Source organism: Protomyctophum bolini, assembly GCF_963924005.1.
Source record: "Protomyctophum bolini genome assembly, chromosome: 16".
NCBI lineage: Eukaryota > Metazoa > Chordata > Actinopteri > Myctophiformes > Myctophidae > Protomyctophum > Protomyctophum bolini.
In genome coordinates, this window is record NC_137877.1 from 35,992,598 (window position 1) to 36,010,600 (window position 18,003).

General features: G+C 40.7%; 3 protein-coding genes across 4 annotated transcripts in view; 2 read left to right on the top strand and 1 right to left on the bottom strand.

Moving 5' to 3' along the window:
* The window catches only part of cacnb4a (calcium channel, voltage-dependent, beta 4a subunit), a gene marked incomplete at both ends in the record, with an annotated part of 36,306 nt that extends 33,590 nt beyond the window's left edge, over positions 1–2,716 (top strand). For both annotated transcript variants that reach the window (XM_080786073.1, XM_080786074.1), the window contains 5 exons: positions 316–425; positions 579–730; positions 1,494–1,589; positions 1,919–2,095; positions 2,456–2,716. In XM_080786073.1, the coding sequence (XP_080642199.1) occupies positions 316–425; positions 579–730; positions 1,494–1,589; positions 1,919–2,095; positions 2,456–2,716 (796 nt within the window). The remainder of the gene's footprint in view (positions 1–315; positions 426–578; positions 731–1,493; positions 1,590–1,918; positions 2,096–2,455) is intronic.
* Positions 2,717–6,376: 3,660 nt separating this feature from the next.
* Positions 6,377–17,159, top strand: arl5a (ADP-ribosylation factor-like 5A). The gene is made up of 6 exons (XM_080785502.1): positions 6,377–6,743; positions 11,033–11,093; positions 11,774–11,921; positions 15,599–15,682; positions 16,206–16,357; positions 16,514–17,159. The coding sequence occupies exons 1-6, from the start codon at positions 6,698–6,700 to the stop codon at positions 16,560–16,562; spliced, it is 540 nt and encodes a 179-aa protein (XP_080641628.1). The 5' UTR covers positions 6,377–6,697; the 3' UTR covers positions 16,563–17,159.
* LOC308330503 (transmembrane protein 222-like) lies at positions 12,562–13,519 on the bottom strand (the record flags this gene model as incomplete). Its single annotated transcript, XM_080785386.1, has 1 exon — positions 12,562–13,519. The coding sequence occupies one exon, from the start codon at positions 13,517–13,519 to the stop codon at positions 12,968–12,970; it is 552 nt and encodes a 183-aa protein (XP_080641512.1). The 3' UTR covers positions 12,562–12,967.
* Positions 17,160–18,003: the final 844 nt, after the last annotated feature.

The window sequence follows — 18,003 nt, forward strand, 5'->3', positions numbered from 1 at the left end:
CCGTGCTCAGTGAAAAAAACTGAAGCAAGTGCTGCAGTCACACGACAAAGTATGAGTTGGGCTTCAGGGAGATCACTCTGACAAAAGCCTGAATGACCAAAATGTTAGTGAAATTGTGTGGACATTCAGGTGTTGTAGAAGCAAGAGCAGTAAGTATGTGTACACATACTACATACTGTAGTGTATACAGACACACAGTCTATCAACAAGGAATGTGTTAATTTGACAGACAATAATCTCAAAGAACAGATACACAGACTGAGGAGAGTGGTGGGAATGATTAGTTAGCATATATCATGTTTTTTTCCATTTCAGGATATCTATCACAAGGGTAACAGCTGATATATCTCTGGCCAAGAGATCAGTGCTGAACAACCCCAGTAAGAGAGCCATCATCGAGAGGTCCAACACACGTTCAAGTCTTGGTAATGCTTCAGGATTACCCTGAATTGTGCTCTCTCTCTCTCTCTCTCTCTCTCTCTCTCTCTCTATCTATCTGTGTGCACGTGCGTGCGTGTATGTGAATTAACTTATGCCTTTACATTGTCGTGTCTGTACTCTGTACTGTTGTGCTGTAGCGGAGGTCCAGAGTGAGATAGAAAGGATCTTTGAACTGGCCAGGTCTCTACAGCTGGTGGTGCTGGACGCTGACACCATCAACCATCCAGCACAGCTCATCAAGACCTCATTAGCACCCATCATCGTCCATGTTAAGGTCTCCTCGCCTAAGGTAATATTTGAATTGTTTAGAATAGATTGTCATCATGTAATCTGTGATCTACTGCCCTCTGTTGGTAGTAGTCGTTAAATGTTTTATAGTTGTAGTTGTACACACAGTAAACGGGTTTGGTTGTAAACAATGGCGAACCATCATGGACAATATTGAAGACATGGAAAAGTTGACATTCAAGATAAGAATAAGAGTAGACCTCTATGAAAAAAGATGGGAAAAATGGTCGTATAAATGGACAAGAGGTGAAACATAGTAGAATTATGGAAAGGAAAAGTTTAAACGTATTCCCAAATAAGGTTCTAATCGAATTTTCTTTATTCTGCAATTTTATTTATATGATCCGTTTGTTTTATTTTATGTCTTTATTTTATTATTTTTTTTATTTCTGTGTCTATGTGGTTGCTGTGAAGTTTGTCTTTGTACTATGTTGTTGTTTCTGTTTGTGTCTGTAAAACCCTAAATTAAAAAAAGGGTTTGGTTGTACATCAGAACACTTCTTGGCAGGCGGCTTCACAACACACGTACACTTGGACACCGGCACTTGTAATCCTCACAAATGTGACTGTTAATTCCTCGCCTCTTATCAATTGTTTTCATATCACCATGTAGGCTAATCGGCACTGGTGTTGTGCTTGGCGGAAGATAGCAAAATAGCGCTGGGTTACACACCCAAGACATACAGTAGCGCCAGGCATTGTGTTGTGCTGTCTAAATAGGTCTTTCTAACTGGTGTTTTTGTATCTACGTATGCTCTCTACAGGTCCTCCAGCGGCTGATAAAATCGAGAGGAAAGTCCCAAAGCAAACACCTGAATGTGCAGCTAGTGGCAGCAGACAAGTTGGCACAATGTCCTCCGGTGAGTAAACTTGAGAAACGCATAAGACATCTGCTGCAGCCTTGTCAACAGCCACCAATCATAGGTTGAGCTTCATCCCATCTGTGCATGTCAGACAACAATTACATATACATATCTATAGCAGCAGCTACACTTTAAACTGTCTATCACACAGCCCTCTGTCCCTTTTCAATCTCTCTCTCTCTCTCTCTCTCTCTCTCTCTCTCTCTCTCTCTCTCTTTTGCTTGCCTTTCATATATCAACATATCAAATATGTTGATCCTTCTCTCCTCCCTCTTTCCCTCCTCCCGTCCCTCCCTCTCCACCTACCCCACTTCATGCTCATTCAGGAGATGTTTGACATCATTCTGGATGAGAACCAGCTGGAGGATGCGTGTGAACACCTGGCCGAGTACCTGGAGGCTTACTGGCGTGCCACGCACACCTCCCTCAGTACACCTCTGAACCCTTTGCTGGGACGCAACCTGGGATCCACTGCTCTCTCCCCATATCCTGCTGCCATACAGGTGAACTAAACTCACCTGAACCTAGAAGATTATGCAAAAACAGGAAAGGGCAAAAATAATTGATAAAATGTGGGACAGGAGAGTGCAAGAAACAATATTTTGAAAGACTGAAACACAATTGCTAACCTCATCTCCTTCTAGTTATAAACACTCATACATTTTGAATGTCTGCGAGTGCTTATCTCTATAATTATACAGATTATAATACATTATAAGTCTATTTATAATGCAGAAATGGGCTTCATAAGAAAGAGTTAAACCATTTCTCAATTTATTATGATGTATGAGGTCCTCCTATTTTCTGACGAACTGTTATGGGAAATGTTCATAATGTGCATAATTATTCCCTCTCTTGGACAGGCCCAAAGAAACAGAAACAGCAACCATGCGGGGGGAGACCACTCGTCTGTGGAACGTCGCAGCCTGATGCCTGCCGATGAGAACTACCACAATGAACGAACCCGGAAAAACCGTAACCGCCTGTCCTCCGGCTCACAGCACAGCCGAGACCACTATCCTCTGGTGGAGGAAGACTATCAGGATCCCTACCAGGACTCGTACAAGCCTCACCGTAATGCCTCCCCGGGAGGCTACAGTCAGGACTCGAGGCACAGGCTTTGAGTTGGAGCCCACCGTAAACCCAGAGCAGGCCTCTCTATCCTCTAACCCACTGCCGTGGAGCGAACAGCTGTTGCAGCTTCACTGTCACAACAATGAAACGGCTCCAGTTGTTTGGCTCCAGTTTATTTGGACTTTAACATATTTTTTATCAGAAGTGTAGTTTTGCACCTCGCCTTTCTCTTTGACTGTGGTTCTTACCACTTGAACCTATACATTTCAGAATGTGATTCCTGTCCTTGCCTTTTACACACTTAAGAGACGGTTTTGCATGTGAAATTGGTACTAAAAATGCTTGTGTTTCAAAGGGAAGGTGTAAGCTGAGCCTCTGCTCGTCTGAATATCTCCCAGATGAGGCATGTGGTTTATAGGAAGTACACTAGCAGGTGGTAGCGTGTGGCTTATGCCTTTGTGGACTCCTCCTGTCATCTCAGCTGTTACTGTAGCATGCAGGTGGGACTGTCATCGTTACAGTTCAGTACCTGCCTCAAGTCAGTGCCAGAAAGCAGTGAAATCACCAAGCATCCTGTGGCGATGAACTGCAGATAACCTGTGTGCATGTTTCCACACGGTCAAATAATTAGTGTTCATTTAACTGGGTAAAAGTGGATCCTTGTAAACATCCATTTTTTACAGCCAGAGATAAGTTGACGCTCAGGATTTTACTGTGCAGGAGCAAATACAATGAGAGCATATCATGCATCTTTAGTGATAATGCTCCTTAAGTTTGTTTGACAATGTATTGCGTATGAGTGTATTTAAATCTCTAGGAACCATTTCACAAAAAAGCTAATGGAGTTAATGAAAATAATATGGTTTTACGATTTTCTATCTCTCTGGTCTGGACCTCTCTTTTTTCTCATAAAACCAGCTTAGTGCCAATCTTCCGTGACCGACATCGGGACAGACAAAAACAGAGGAGAACTGCCATAAAACTAATATTACAAGATTTCCCTCCTCTGGAAATGGGCATGACCAGAGCTCCTTAAAATGGGTTGTAGGCTGTAATAATAGTTGATTTTAAGTGGGTGGCCTTTGATGCGTATATCCAAGTGATATTAACCAGTTGAACAGGTTTTGTCACTTAAGTCATATTTTAACATAATTAAAAGTTTGAGCATTGTTGTACCGTTAGTGGGATATATGTTTCTGTAAGGAAAGGCAATTTTACTGTATATGCAGACAGTTGTTCAGAAATGTTTTCATATGCCACCTTATTCATTTGAATGTACACTTGCAATACATTCAATTGACATTCCATTTGTCTCTCTCTCAAATTCTGCATAAGTCTTCCAATGGCTGATCAAAAATGTCTCAATCTCATTTAATTAAATTAATTTTAATGAATAACACTAATCCCCAAAGTATGATTTAAAATGTGTGTAGCTATTGAGCTAATTTTGCCTTATCATGACTCATACATAGGATTGGCATTTTGGACCAGGCAAATTTACTTGCAGATGTTGTCAGCCAACATAGGATGAATAAACCATTACCTTTGAATGACATCTTGTAATTTAATATTTGTTGGGGAGGGAGGGTTGTTTGAGCTTTTTTAAGTTAATGGACTCTTTGTGACTTTTGGTTCTTAGTCCATGAGCCATGCAGAGCTCCAAAATTGGAACGTTAATAATGAAGGGGCCTTTGTGCTTCAGTGCTTCTGGGACAGTGGTTCCCAAATGGCTGCCATGGCCCCCAGAGGGAGGTTTAATGTGCAACATTGTTTTCTCACTCAACAGTAAACAAACCAAAATACAGTGTAAGTCTATACAGGGTATCTGCACAGTTCTAAAGTTGCAATTGAATGACTTTTAAGACCTTTTTAATACCAAATTGGCCAAATTGTCAAATATTATATAATGTAAGAAAGAGGCAAACATTGTGAAAATAGTTATTTACTTTTTCCCCCTTTTTTGTATTTAAACGATTTACAAGCTTACAGTACGGACAGAGTCAAATTCATGTAATGCCTATTCAAGTTCAAGTGCTTCTCAGGCTTGTCAAGGCAGTTCAAAATATGATTATTTTGAGGCGTCGTGGCCTGAACAGTTTGGGAACCCACAGAGACACTGTACGTACAGTAGCTGTTAATGTTGATGAAGAAAACTGGAGCGCAATCAGTGATCCCAAAATATTTCAATACTGCTTGTGAGAGAATGAGTCATGCAACAATATGAAGTTTGTGTGTAGCCTACTGTAATTTTGCAGCTGTAATGAAATAAATGACTTTAGTGTATGAATACCGTGTTGTGTTAAATGCAGTACAATCCCTGTTATAATGCATTATTGTATGATTCACTATAGGCCTAGTCATTTAGATGCTTTAATAAAAAATAAATAGCATTCAATTTATGCAAGAACAACTGCTTACACCTTCAGGAATTTAATTTCTTAGCACACAATGACCATTCCCTTTCTGCCTACACCTCTAGGAATTTCATTTCTTAAAGCATGACAATGAAGGCATATTAGCCTATTATGCGCATTAAAATACTGTGATCCTTGCCAAAAATGGCAATGCTGAATGCATGCAAATATATAGGCCTATCTACCGTATTCTGCTATTACATTACATTGCGGGCTTAGATTTAGGCCAACTTTGCATACTTCATGTTCTTTATTTACGGTTAATTCTGTAAGCAGGCATTTTTCTTAAGGTGAGACACCCCAGGTGAAATCATGATTTTTCATTTTTTTTTTTTTTTGCTATTTTGCTTCCTAAACATGTTTTCTTTCAAACTAAAGCAAAATACACGTTAAAAATACAGATATAGATGTTTATTTGGATAGTTTATTTTAGCCAATGACAGCTCGTTTTTCGGGGTGAAAAGCCACCATCTCTATTTTCATGATTGGTTGTTGGTACAAAGGAAGTGACCATATTTGGATCAGACCACAGTCAGCTTGAGGTCCAGACCTTTCCAATGATATATGCCATTATATGTTGTTGCCAAGGTTTGGATGAGATATTTTGTCTCAAAATAGTGGCTTCAAATAAAACGTTTTGGAATTTTACAATACAAATCTTTAAAGGCCGTTTTCTCAAAATGAGTTTTCCTCATACTTGGGACAAAGAATCTCCACTTCAGTTGAACTCACATACACCAAACTTTCCAGTCTTATTCCTAACTATATTCCGCAGACATTTACACATGGATTTGTTGATATATCATTCACAGCCTGATTTACATCAAATTTTATACCAAAAAAATGCAGAAAATTGGGTTTTTTATGCCTGTTGACACTATTTTCTGATTTGTGGAGTGATAATTAGAGATATCAAAAATCCCATGTGTAATTTTCTTTGTCTCTAATGTGTCAACAAAATGAAATGATAATTTTGAACCTGGCTTTATCCGATCTTCAGATTTATCGTCCCGAAATGTATGCAAATTAGCGCATATAATGCCTAATTTGCATATTTAAACATATCATTTCAGAAAACTTGTAATACAAAAAATCTTAGTTTTAATATAAGTAATCAACTGGAGAAGTTTCATTGTGATAGCTATTATTTAACTTTTTTTCCCTATTCACCTGGGGTGTCTCGCCTTAAATACATTAATTTGTTTCTTCTTTCTAGGTACTTTGATCATTCATATTTTTCAGTCAACTGTTTGGCACCGCCCAGCATGAAACACGCATGCGCACGTTTGACAGCAAAGAAGCGCAGTTGAGCGCAGCCTCTGCCAGCTGATAGTGATAGCATAGCAGCCAGGTAACCACATCAGAATCAGATAGATAGGTAGAAGATAGCCTAGGTAGATAGCGTACCACTGTCACAATTCGCATTGTGGGAAAGATTTAATTCGATCAATTATGGAGGCTTTACTTAGAAGCGCTGACAGTTCCCCAGTCCTTTTCCACAGCTGTTCCAAGTGTAGTAGTTAGCTAGATAGCTAATGATAGCCACAGCTGGCTGCAGCGATTTTTTACAAGCTGGCATCGTAAAAATAAAATAAAATAAAAAACATCACATCAGCCATGGGAATACTTTTTACTAAACTATGGAGGCTTTTTAACCATCAAGGTAAGAATGAGAACGTGACATGGCTCTGTGAAGGCCGATGGCTTGCTAGCTATAATTCAGCTACTGTAGTAAAAGGCCCATATGGATCTGACTGTACAGGCAATGAGGCAAACCTGTAGTCCATAGTTCCCTTCACTTTAGATTTCTACTACATTGTCGGCTTGAATGTGCCTTTTTGGGGGGAGGGGGGGGGGGGGGTTTACTATAATGTAACTGTAACGACAATTAAACCTATATATTTGTATTTATTCATCAGCATAGGCTTTATCTCTGCATTAGATGGAAAGTAACTTATATAACTGTAAAGTTAAGTAACTGTTTCAATCATTCTAATTACTACAGTTTACGACTATTAAAAATGCCCAATTTCCTGTTTGGCTTATCCTTGTTTCAAGAGCTCATGTCAATCAATTGGAGAATGTCTCCATTCTTTGCCATTTAGTTGTTATTTTTTTTGTGATGAGCGTACCCATTGTTCATGTTTGGATCACTGACTGACTGTGCACTGCCTTTAATACTGTATGGGAATGTGTCCTCTGTTGTCATTTCACTGTTTCACTCTCACTAACCCTGTAGCTATGCACTAAAGCCATAGTTCAATGTCGTTATGTCATGGTCCATGGAGTATAACATCCTTTTAGCCAAATTGCTTTACTGTGCAGTGCACCGTACAGTGCTGTTTGCATTTTTTACTAATACAGTATTCAAATTTCAATCAATCAGAATCAAATCAATCAAATTCATATACACAACATTTGCATTGCATTTGCAAGCCATATTTGTTTTATGCTAATTTGACGGTAATCTCAATTCCCTGCCTACAGATCCTAAAGCAGTAAAAGGATATGCCCGTATGATGTAACATGAGATACAGGCTCCTGAAAGTTAATCCCCTCCTAAACTTTCCCAGTCTGACTGTGTGATTCTAGGCCAAGGCTGCTAGAGTACATAAACAAAACGTAGCCACAGCAGCAAGACATTTACAATAGGAATTAATATCACAGATCTAGCTGTTGTGCAACAAACATGTGTCATGTTGACTTGCCAAAAACGAAAACTGCAAAGGCATCCTCCCCAGTTGATAAGGCTGGTTAGGGTAAGGGTTGTGTTAACAGACTAGTCACAGAATTATAGTAAGTCAGGTTGCGAAGACCGATGTGTGTGTGTTCAACTAGCTAGATTGTTGTCTTGTCACATATCTGCATTGTGCAAAGATGGTGTTGTAAGAGAGTGAAATTATGTGATACATAACCTGGCTCATAGAAGTGTATATTTGTAAGTCTTAAATGCTCTGATGAATTGAGCATGGTGGACCCTGATGTAAACAAGTCTTGGTACTTTTCTGGTTTCATCCTCGTAGCAGTTTTTGTATTGACTTGTGCTTTTTCTTTTTTAAATGTACCCATTGGAATTCTACATACTGTGAATACAAATTTCAATCAATCGCATTTAAACAGCTGTCAGAAAGACTAACCTACATCCAACTACTGCAATGTTTGTTAAAACATCCTACAGTTTTCACAGACAGACAAATAGACAGACAATTCAGACATGGAGCCAAGTATGTTATGGAAGCATCAGGCATCATTATGAGGCATAGTTGTATGATCAACAAATGGCCTATTACACTTACTTATGCTATATTCTGCTCAATCCTGCTTGCTTCCTTCTGTTCTATTCCCCCCAATAAGACTTTAAAGTTCCAGTGCAATGAGATTTTAATGTAAAGTAGCCAAATTATAACAACTATCATTATTGTGTATTTGTGTTAATTGGGGAAATGGAAATTCCCCCAAAACCAGGAGGTATAATGTTGCATTACTACCTTGCGTAAAGTCTGATCTCTCTTTAGAAGCATTAATATTCCAAACGAGATGCTTGGTTCAGTCAGAAATGAGGACAGAACATCAGCGTTCTGATCAAAACCATGGAGAGTGTCGTAGATTCAGAGATAAAGGCAAGATTTGTCGGCCCGTATACAAGGAAGTGAATGGCTGCGCCATTGTTCGGGAGCATTGCCTAGCAACGGGAGCTGTCAATGTGATTCGGTTTTATACCATTTAAAAAGGACCTAAAGACCTCCACACATCCTCTGCCTTCTCTACAGGTGTAATTATAAAGACGTCTGGAGACGTTTTGGGCAAAATAAGTGTTAAAGGGGAGGCGTCCAAAGGCTTCCTGTGGCACTGAGTGAGTTAACCCATTTAGACCGTACAATGTGTGGGAACGTCATAACTAATCCAACCGACGGGTTGCTAGGACGTCCTAGCGCATTCTTTTCATTGATATCAAACGAGAGAGAAATATTCAGAATTTTTCTCTCTTTTTTTAAGTTAGCCTCTCCTTCTGCACCATAATCCTTGCTCTTTCACGCATGCACGTTGTCGTTCACTTCCCTGTTCAGTGTGCGTAATCTAAAAGCGCTCCGTGGTTTTGAGTACCGGTACTAAGCTCTTCATTTCTGACTTAGTGACTTCAACTTGCCTCTCATTGAAAATATGAAGAGAGTGACATCAGCGATGGTGAATCACATCTTGATGACATCATCAAGATGTGATTCAGTCTACTCTAAACTCTAGCCTATACATGTTTTGAAACACGCCTCTCTGTCCTATCTCTAATCATGTTTAGGCTAGAGTCATTTCAGGCAACAGGCAACAGGCAACAGACAACACAGCACCACACACACACACACACACATGATTCATCATTCATTGCTTGAGACACAGAATATAAGCAAGCATGATATTCTATGAACCATTCCTTCAAACAGGGCAATGTAATTTGATGATGTCACATTTATCTAAATACAGATTAGGTTGTGGCAGAAATTATTGAAAATGTAATTTTGTTTTGAGGACAATCACTGTGATGTTTGTTAGAATAAATCACGAGTCACGGCACGAATTCCTATCCTAACCCATAGAATTATAAAAAAAAAAAAAAAAAAAAGTTTTACAAATCAGTTTCACAATTGTCTATTATCGTTAATCAGTATCTATCTAGTATATTTATAACAATATAGAATGAAAAATATGCATACTGTAAGCATTTTAAGGTTAGGCTTACTGTAGGCATAGTTCTTGTCTCCCCAGCGCCCACTTGGTGAGAAAAGACTACAGCAGTAGTTAGGCAAAATAAACATGACAGAGGTGCGCCGTCTCTGGCGGGCTTGAGCAAAGAGTTCACCTGGACGAACGTTGGATGCTAGAGCCGACTCTGCACCGCTTCAGTTATGTACCGTCCGATATAGACAGAATCCTAAGTTATTATAATTATAATTTCAATAGTTTCAAGTGATTATTATTTTGATAATAGAATTTGATAATAATCATATTTATTTTGATTCATTGATATTTGATATTTGAATATTCCATTATTGTTCACTTCAATAGAAAAGACAGTTTGATTGCTGGAAGCACTCAGGCCGGCAAAAAAAGGTTGTGTACCATTTACAAATCTGTAGTTATAGCGGAGACAATATTTGAAATTGAATTGTTCTATATTTCAAAATGGTTTATTGGGCCTCCTTAAACAATACCAATAGTTTAAGTCAATAATAATGAACACAATTGCTATAGATTAAACACAGCCAACACAGAGTTGCCCAGTGATCTGTAATCTTTTGTCCTTTGGCCTCTAGTCTGTATGTGACAAATGATCTCAGATCATTATGTCACCACATCATTGTGTCAACAGAAAGATAGCAATTTGCCTTAGTCATTTCTTGTTTGTACTGTACCTTCTCATTGGTAGAGGTAGAGCCATATGTGTCTATTTGTGTGCATAATGTTGCACTAAGCCTGTGGTTCTGATGGCACAGGCTCGCTAAGTAGAGTAGTGAGTGTGTGTGTGCATGCCTGCATGGCATTCTTTACCATTAAGGCATGATTATACAGTAGATGGAAAGTAACATGGCTTATATAACATCCGCTATTGTGAACACTATAGGTAGTGTATGTATTATGTTGATTGAGTGCACTGTCTCTAACACTACAATGCGTTGGTGAAGAGAGATGCGAGCCGTGCTTAATTTGCCTCAGAGATAGTGGTGTCAAGAATAAAGAAGCACAGTTGTTTCAAGGGCTCAAGCTAGTCTTGTGTTCCAGATATTGAGACGAAGGGCAATGGGCATGTCAGTGAAACATTACACATTGGCAGAGATTGTGTGGGTGATGATCAGTCACTGCGGTTAACAGTCACACTGTAAATCGCATTCCTTAGTTGATGTCACGCTTTGTGTTATTAATTGTTGGTGAGTTTGAGTGGGTTGTTTTTCTGTCTTTCAGAGCACAAGGTTATTATTGTGGGCCTGGACAACGCTGGGAAGACCACGATTCTTTACCAGTTGTACGTATTGAAATAACTATTACTGCACATATTTTATCCTCTTTCCCCCACCCCCCCCCTTTATCTGTAAACCTTATGATTCTACTGAGCTTTATTCAAATGTTTGTTTTGTATTTGTATAATATATTGTATGTAATATGTATTACTGATGAATCTATCTATAAATGCCAAGTCTTTGTACACGTGTAATCCACGTAACTCGAGAACCGTTAGCCCCATCGACTTCAAATTCGACACACACGTTCCACACCACCGCAGGGAGTGCAGTGCAATACGATATACAATCAATTAATAAAATGGTAGGGTAGGGCTGAACGATATGGAAAGATCTTCATATCTCGATTTCTGCCAAATGTCTCGATAGCGATACGATGTGACAATTGGTTCACATTTATTATTTTTTATTTTAAGTGTAGCAACAGAGAAAACTAAGCATTCTTCAAAACAAACAAGTCAATTTCACTTTGCTTACTTTCCTTTTCCCTTTGACAAACTCACTTACTTTGAAGGCCAACTGGAAGTCAATGGCCTTTTGTGATATCATCCTGTATGTTCGTATCTAGATAACGATATATCATTCAGCCCTGCTGTCCATTCATGAAATATTGGCAATTAGTATGTGTGGTGAGCTTGCTTGTGTCACGGAGAACCTGACAGTTTTACCTGACTTTGTGATACAGTTCAATGAACGAGGTGGTGCACACCTCTCCTACGATAGGCAGCAATGTGGAGGAGATTGTGGTGAACAACACCCACTTCCTGATGTGGGACATCGGAGGACAGGAATCCCTGAGGTCATCTTGGAACACATACTACACCAACACAGAGGTAAGGATAGTTTCAGTAGGTCTTTCACTTTGCATAAAGGTAAATTAACTAAAAATCACACTCCTGTGAAGTGAGGAGTGCTCTTATGATACATGTTCTTCATACAACCTCTCATTCTGGCCAATCGCAATTTGCGTACACACTTTTGTCTTCAATGTTTGTGTTTAAATGGTAAATGGTAAATGGTGCATTTATATAGCGCCTTTATCCAAGGCGCTTTACATAGATTGTGCATTACATTCACCCATTCATACACCGATGGCAGCGGAAACCATGCAAGGCACCAACTAGCACATCGGGAGCAATTAGGGGTTCAGTGTCTTGCTCAAAGACACTTCGACAGTAACTCTGGGGGAGCCCGGGTTCGAACTGGCAACCTTGCGGTTCCCATCCAGGCACTCTACCCCTGAGCCACCGCCGCCCACAGTATAGCGAGGCATTGTGAGCTTGTAGATCGGCTAATTTCACAACGTGAGCATACTTTTTACTTAAAGGGCCACTTCACCCCTTCAGCAACCAGATCCCACTTCAACGATGCCCGAGAGACAAGAAACACCCCCCTGGTGTTCCACGTGTTTTTTAGACACCCACCTCCCGGACCACATGTAAGTAAGACAGTAATGTCTTACTTGTTGTAAGACAACATGTCTTACTGAGACTGCTCCACAAGGAGGAGCAGTGGACCAAAGCATTATCAGAATTGTAGTCCAGGAAGGAAGTGAGACCAGTGTCCATGACACCACGGAGCCCACGGACACCCCGAAACACCAAAACCACATATCACCCACACAAAACCCCCAGGAAAGTGTTTCCCGTCTCACAAACATCACCAAAACAAGATCTGATGGCAAAAGGGGGGAAGCGGCCCCTCAATATTTGACATTTGGCCACTTTGGCATTAAAAAGATTGTTCCGTTTCAGTCTGTGTCTCAGAGGGGGGCTGTGGACAGTTGAGAAATCTGCCCCAGTGACACCACTTGCAATATCCGCATGGCAGGTTGGGAACCCCTGCAGTTCCCTGTTGTCACAGGGCGGTGGCGCTGTCGTCACCGCAGGTTGAGTGCCAGGGCCACTGTCAGGACGATGGACATCAACATGAGGAAAGGCAGCCAGGTCTTAAGGAATCCTGCACAGCTGACATGTTTGCCGTGGATGAAGGCCAGTGCACTCAGTTTGATCATGTTCCATGACGTGCTGTCCTCGTAACGCATCAGATTCAATGCCATCGCCACATGCGAGTGACAGTTGTCACAGCAGAGGTTGTGCATCCTGTTCTTGTACTCCTCGGATGCATCGTGGACGGCAGTGTCCCAGGCGTTGGAACCGCTGGCATACACTTTGCTAACGTCAAGCATCCAGTACTTTGTTGGTCTACCAAAGGCCATGTTGTCTTCCGAGACAAAGTAAGGTCCAGCAAAGTCACGGATCACACCGGTGGACGTACAGATTCCCATGTGTCCGATGAACGGAAACAGCCATGACAGCACGGGGATTGGCGTCCAGACGACGCAGTACGGGTATCTGCAGTGGTGAGGATCTATCTTCTCGCAGGCTATCTGGTAGTTCTTCATGCTCTCCGTGTCTACATCATCCGCCATCTGTGGACAAGAGCGAGTGTTTACACACTTTTGTCTTCAATGTTTGTGTTTACACAGATCCGCAAAGCTGGGCATAGGAGGGGCTAGTGCCCCTCAAATATAGTAATACCAAATGGCAAATGGCAAAAGTATTGCGAACACAGGTCGCATTTAGTATGACATCGTGCATTTCCCGTCAGTCAGTCAGTTGTTTGGTTGGTTGGTTGGTTGGTTGGTCACTGACATAATCAGGGATGTAGTTCCCTAATGTCATCAATATTAAGCCCATATATGGGAATGCCCATGACCTCAAACCCTTGGATCTCCATATATGGAGCTGACCTGTTTTGACATTCCATAATGTTGATCCTTCCCCATCCATCCTTCCTCTTCGATGTCTTCCTTTTGACTGTTACCCGTCCATTTAAACTCTAGACGGGCCTGCCCCAAAGTTATTAGTGCAAACCCTGTACACTCAAGACACTGCCCCTGCTGCCACCCTTAGATCTCCATATATGGAGCTGACCTGTTCTGACATTCCATATGTTGATCTGACCACATCAAACCCTGTACACTCAAGACACGCTCCATATATGGCCAGTACAGAATTCATTCCTATTATGTTGATCTGACCTCCCCATGCCTGGGCGCTTGCCCAGCAGTCAGCTGTCACCCGACGTGCACGCAACGCTTCACACCCTCGGGCGTCTTACTGGTATACTGTAGTATATAAGTATATTAAAAGAAAGAGAAACAAAAGAATGCATCTCCTTCCAAACAGGTTGGCTATAGGCTGTATGATACAATTGAGCAATTAACATCCCATTATGCACTGTGGCATGTATAAAAATGATGGGCAGGCCAAATTGACCTACATTTTGGATCAAGATGGCAAGAGAAAAACTAAGATCCAAGTGATTAGAAGAGGGTTTATAATTGAGTAACAGATGACAGGAGTTTCAGTCACAAAGACTCTTTCAATAGGAACAGTGACTAAAGTGACAACTGCATTTCGATCTGCGGGAAAGATAAATAGGATTGGTAATTGCGGGCAAAGTGCACATTCAATGACTGTGGTGCTTGTGCATTACTGTGATTTTGTAAGAAAAACCAGAAGAGCAACTCTTTCTCAGGTGATTGAGAATTCACTGTCTATTCAGGTCATGATCAGACTGTCCGCAAGAACAGTCTATTGTTGACAACTACATAGAGAGGGATGTCATCCTAGGGTTACAGTGCATTAACTCCTCATTAAAAAGACAAATGCACAAGAGTTCTGCGGTGCAAAAACCATAGGCAATGATGTGGAATTTTTTGATATGGTCATCCTTCACCATAATATTCTCGATCAGTAGGTGAATGCTTGTAATGTAGGCTATAGTATACACAAAGAGGTCTGAATGATGGACAGCATTGGAGACCTACAATGAGGGGTCCAGTGGCTCCATTATGCTGTGGGGGGCTTTTTCCTGCCATGGTTTGGGTCTACTTCTCCCCTTAGGATGAGTAGCTGTAAACCTGAGTAATTGTTTGTCCTATGATGAAATGTTTTTATCCTGATTGGAACGCCCCCATCCACAGGGCATTAGTGGGCACTGAATGTTTGAGTATGAAGATATTGTGAATCATAATGACCAAGGTCCTGGTATTTACAACTGAGTAGGTGCCTGAGTGCTGCACGGTGTCTTCTAACCCTTAGGATGGGTTTAATGGAGAGGAGAAATTTCTCCAAGTGAACAATAAAAGTAAAATCTAATGCAAAATCTACCGTAATCAGGTCAGACCAAGTTTCAATCGGTTAGTCCCATGTTCTGTTTTCTATCTTAATGTCCACCTGTCATTCTACCCTATTAAATTGCTTTCAAACATGGGATGCACTGGTACTGTCTGTAGCTGTCCATTTGTGTTGACCACATTATCACAACATCCCCAGTTCGATTCTGGCTAGAGATCTGTGTTGCATGTCTTTCCCCCTCATTGCCGACTTTCCTCCCTCTCGACACTGTCTTGACACAGTTGCCTCACAGTTTGCTTTAAAGACCAGTGTTCCATGCTCCCATCTCAAAACAAAATATAAAACACCCCTTTTTTTCCGTACAGTTTGTGATTGTGGTGGTGGACAGCACAGATAGGGAAAGGATCTCCGTGACCAAAGAGGAACTCTACAGAATGCTTGCACATGAAGTGAGTTACCGTATTATGAAAGCACATTTTATGTATTTGTTTTAGCTGCCACTGCCTGTCTCTTCATGTCATTTTTATCCTCCTGGCTGTGTCTGATAACCCGGTCATTTACAAGCTGACATTGAATGGTTACAACCATGAGAAGTACATTTTTACCGTTCTTTCAGCTTAGCCGTTTTTGCTATTAACACAGATGTCAGGACGTTTACAGCAATAGTTTTTGACCGTGAAGGCCAGGGTGTCAATGCTCCGTCTGTGGACACAGCCCCTAATGAGACATACAGTAATGTTATGCGTATTGCGTACAGTAAAATGAGTTTAAAGGCAGAACTGATAAAGCATTAAAGCATTTAAATATACTACTGTATAAGCTACTAAATGCATCTACCATTTGTGTTTATAGTTTGCTTGTATAGATAAGTATTGCTGCGTAGATGCATTCAATATAATCTGTTTTATGATCGATGTTTTAAAAGAACATACATATTTCTTTACCCTGTAATCTCTCCCATCTCAACCCTAGGACCTGAAAAAGGCAGGGCTGTTGATCTTTGCCAATAAACAGGATGTGAAAGGCTGTATGTCTGTGGCTGAGATCTCTCAGAGCCTCCAGCTCACCTCCGTCAAAGACCACCAGTGGCACATCCAGGCCTGCTGCGCCCTAACTGGAGAGGGGTGGGTACTACAAACATTTTTTGCATCGGTTTTGCAAATATGACCTAAATACTAATTAGTGATCCATGAAGCACATAACGTAATAAACCTTTCTGTCTTCTCTTCTCCTACTAATCTTTCTACAATTCTGCAACTTCCTTCATCTTTAACCCCTAGGTTGTGCCAAGGTCTTGAATGGATGATGTCACGTCTTCGTGTGAGATGATGACCTATGATCTGTGATTCGAAGTGTGCCCCGTGCTATTGATTTCTTTCACCTCCATACACGAGGTTGCGGGTGAGGTCGTGGAAGGATTGCTCCTTCCTCCTACTCCTCCCTTGACACTGCCCTGGCCAAGATCGCTGCCAGGACTCTTGCGTGATAATTTATTTTCCAAAACTTCTGTGAACTCGGAAGACTCAGAACAAAGAAACTTGACAGTTACTGGAGCATATGGGACAACAGAAGAAAGAGACTGAGACTGTATTTTATTTTCTGCACGGTTTTCCTTAAAATGAACCCAAGGTCAGCACGCTGTCTGGCTTGGGACTGTATATGGACTCTTTGTGTTTTAGGTGTGTGTGAGCCTAGCCCAGTGTGTGGCCTTGCAGTATTGCCGGACTGGTTGTGGAGGTTTTCACCCCCCCCTCCCTACCCCCACCCTTCTGTGTGTACAGTCCAGTATTTACATTAACCTGGTGCCTGCGTCAGAACTGATGATGGCTGATGAATGAGAGTCAAGCCGAACCAAGGGTGAAATTGCAGTATGCTCATCCTATCGGCTCATATGAAAACCAGTGAAATAAAGTGTTTTTATCTGTTTCGGGTGAATTGCAGTGTGTCATGGATGAGTATTTTGTAAAGTCCACTGGATAGCTCTATTTTATTAACTGTTAACATTTTGATTTATAAAAGTAAAACCCCTTCGGAGAGAATCACATATTTTAAGTTTTAGTTATTCATTTTACTGTCCTTTGGGGGGCAGAAGTGAGGGGGCCAGAAGCTACCATGCGGACAGTGAGTGAATGGTGAGCTAGAAGAAAGTCTGGTGGCTCAAGTTAATTGAACAGTCAAAACGAGTTCACAGCAGATTCGGTATGGTGAGCTTATAGTTGGTACGATTGAAATTTCCTGCACATTAAATGTAGGCTAAGTAATAATTTTGGGTTAAAACAAAAAGGGTTGTGTTTAAAAGTTAAAGCTCTATTCTGATAGTAAAAATGATAGATTGTTCAATAATGGGTCTCCCAGTTTCTCTGGCTCTTACATTTTCTCTTGGGTTGGCCAATTTCAGGCAATCAGGAGAGTACCTATTCATCAGCTTTAATTTCATAGTCTTCTGCAATTTTGTCTGTTAATGTCTTTGCGTCATCACTTCCAATTTAACTTGCTTGTCCAGTATCATTTACAAGTTTGTTTTAATCCTGATTGGATAAAATTGGTAGCCCAGACCTGAAAATGCATTTTCTGTTTACTAAAGAGTTGGAGAGGAGACCCATGTTACTGAATAAATCTTCTATAGCAAAGATTTGCTATCAGAATATAGAGCTATTTATTTAACCCTTATTTTAACAAAACATATCTTACCGCACCTTTCATTTGAATACTATTTTCTATTTCTACTACTTCCATTCAGCTATGAACCTCAATTTAAAGTGTGTACATT

Bases quoted from the DNA above. Each gene is read 5' to 3' on its own strand.
- arl5a (XM_080785502.1), top strand. From the start codon at position 6,698: ATGGGAATACTTTTTACTAAACTATGGAGGCTTTTTAACCATCAAG. The intron at 15,683-16,205 runs GTGAGTTACCGT...TCTCAACCCTAG, and splicing joins ACAGAATGCTTGCACATGAA to GACCTGAAAAAGGCAGGGCT. The intron at 16,358-16,513 runs GTGGGTACTACA...TTTAACCCCTAG, and splicing joins TGCGCCCTAACTGGAGAGGG to GTTGTGCCAAGGTCTTGAAT.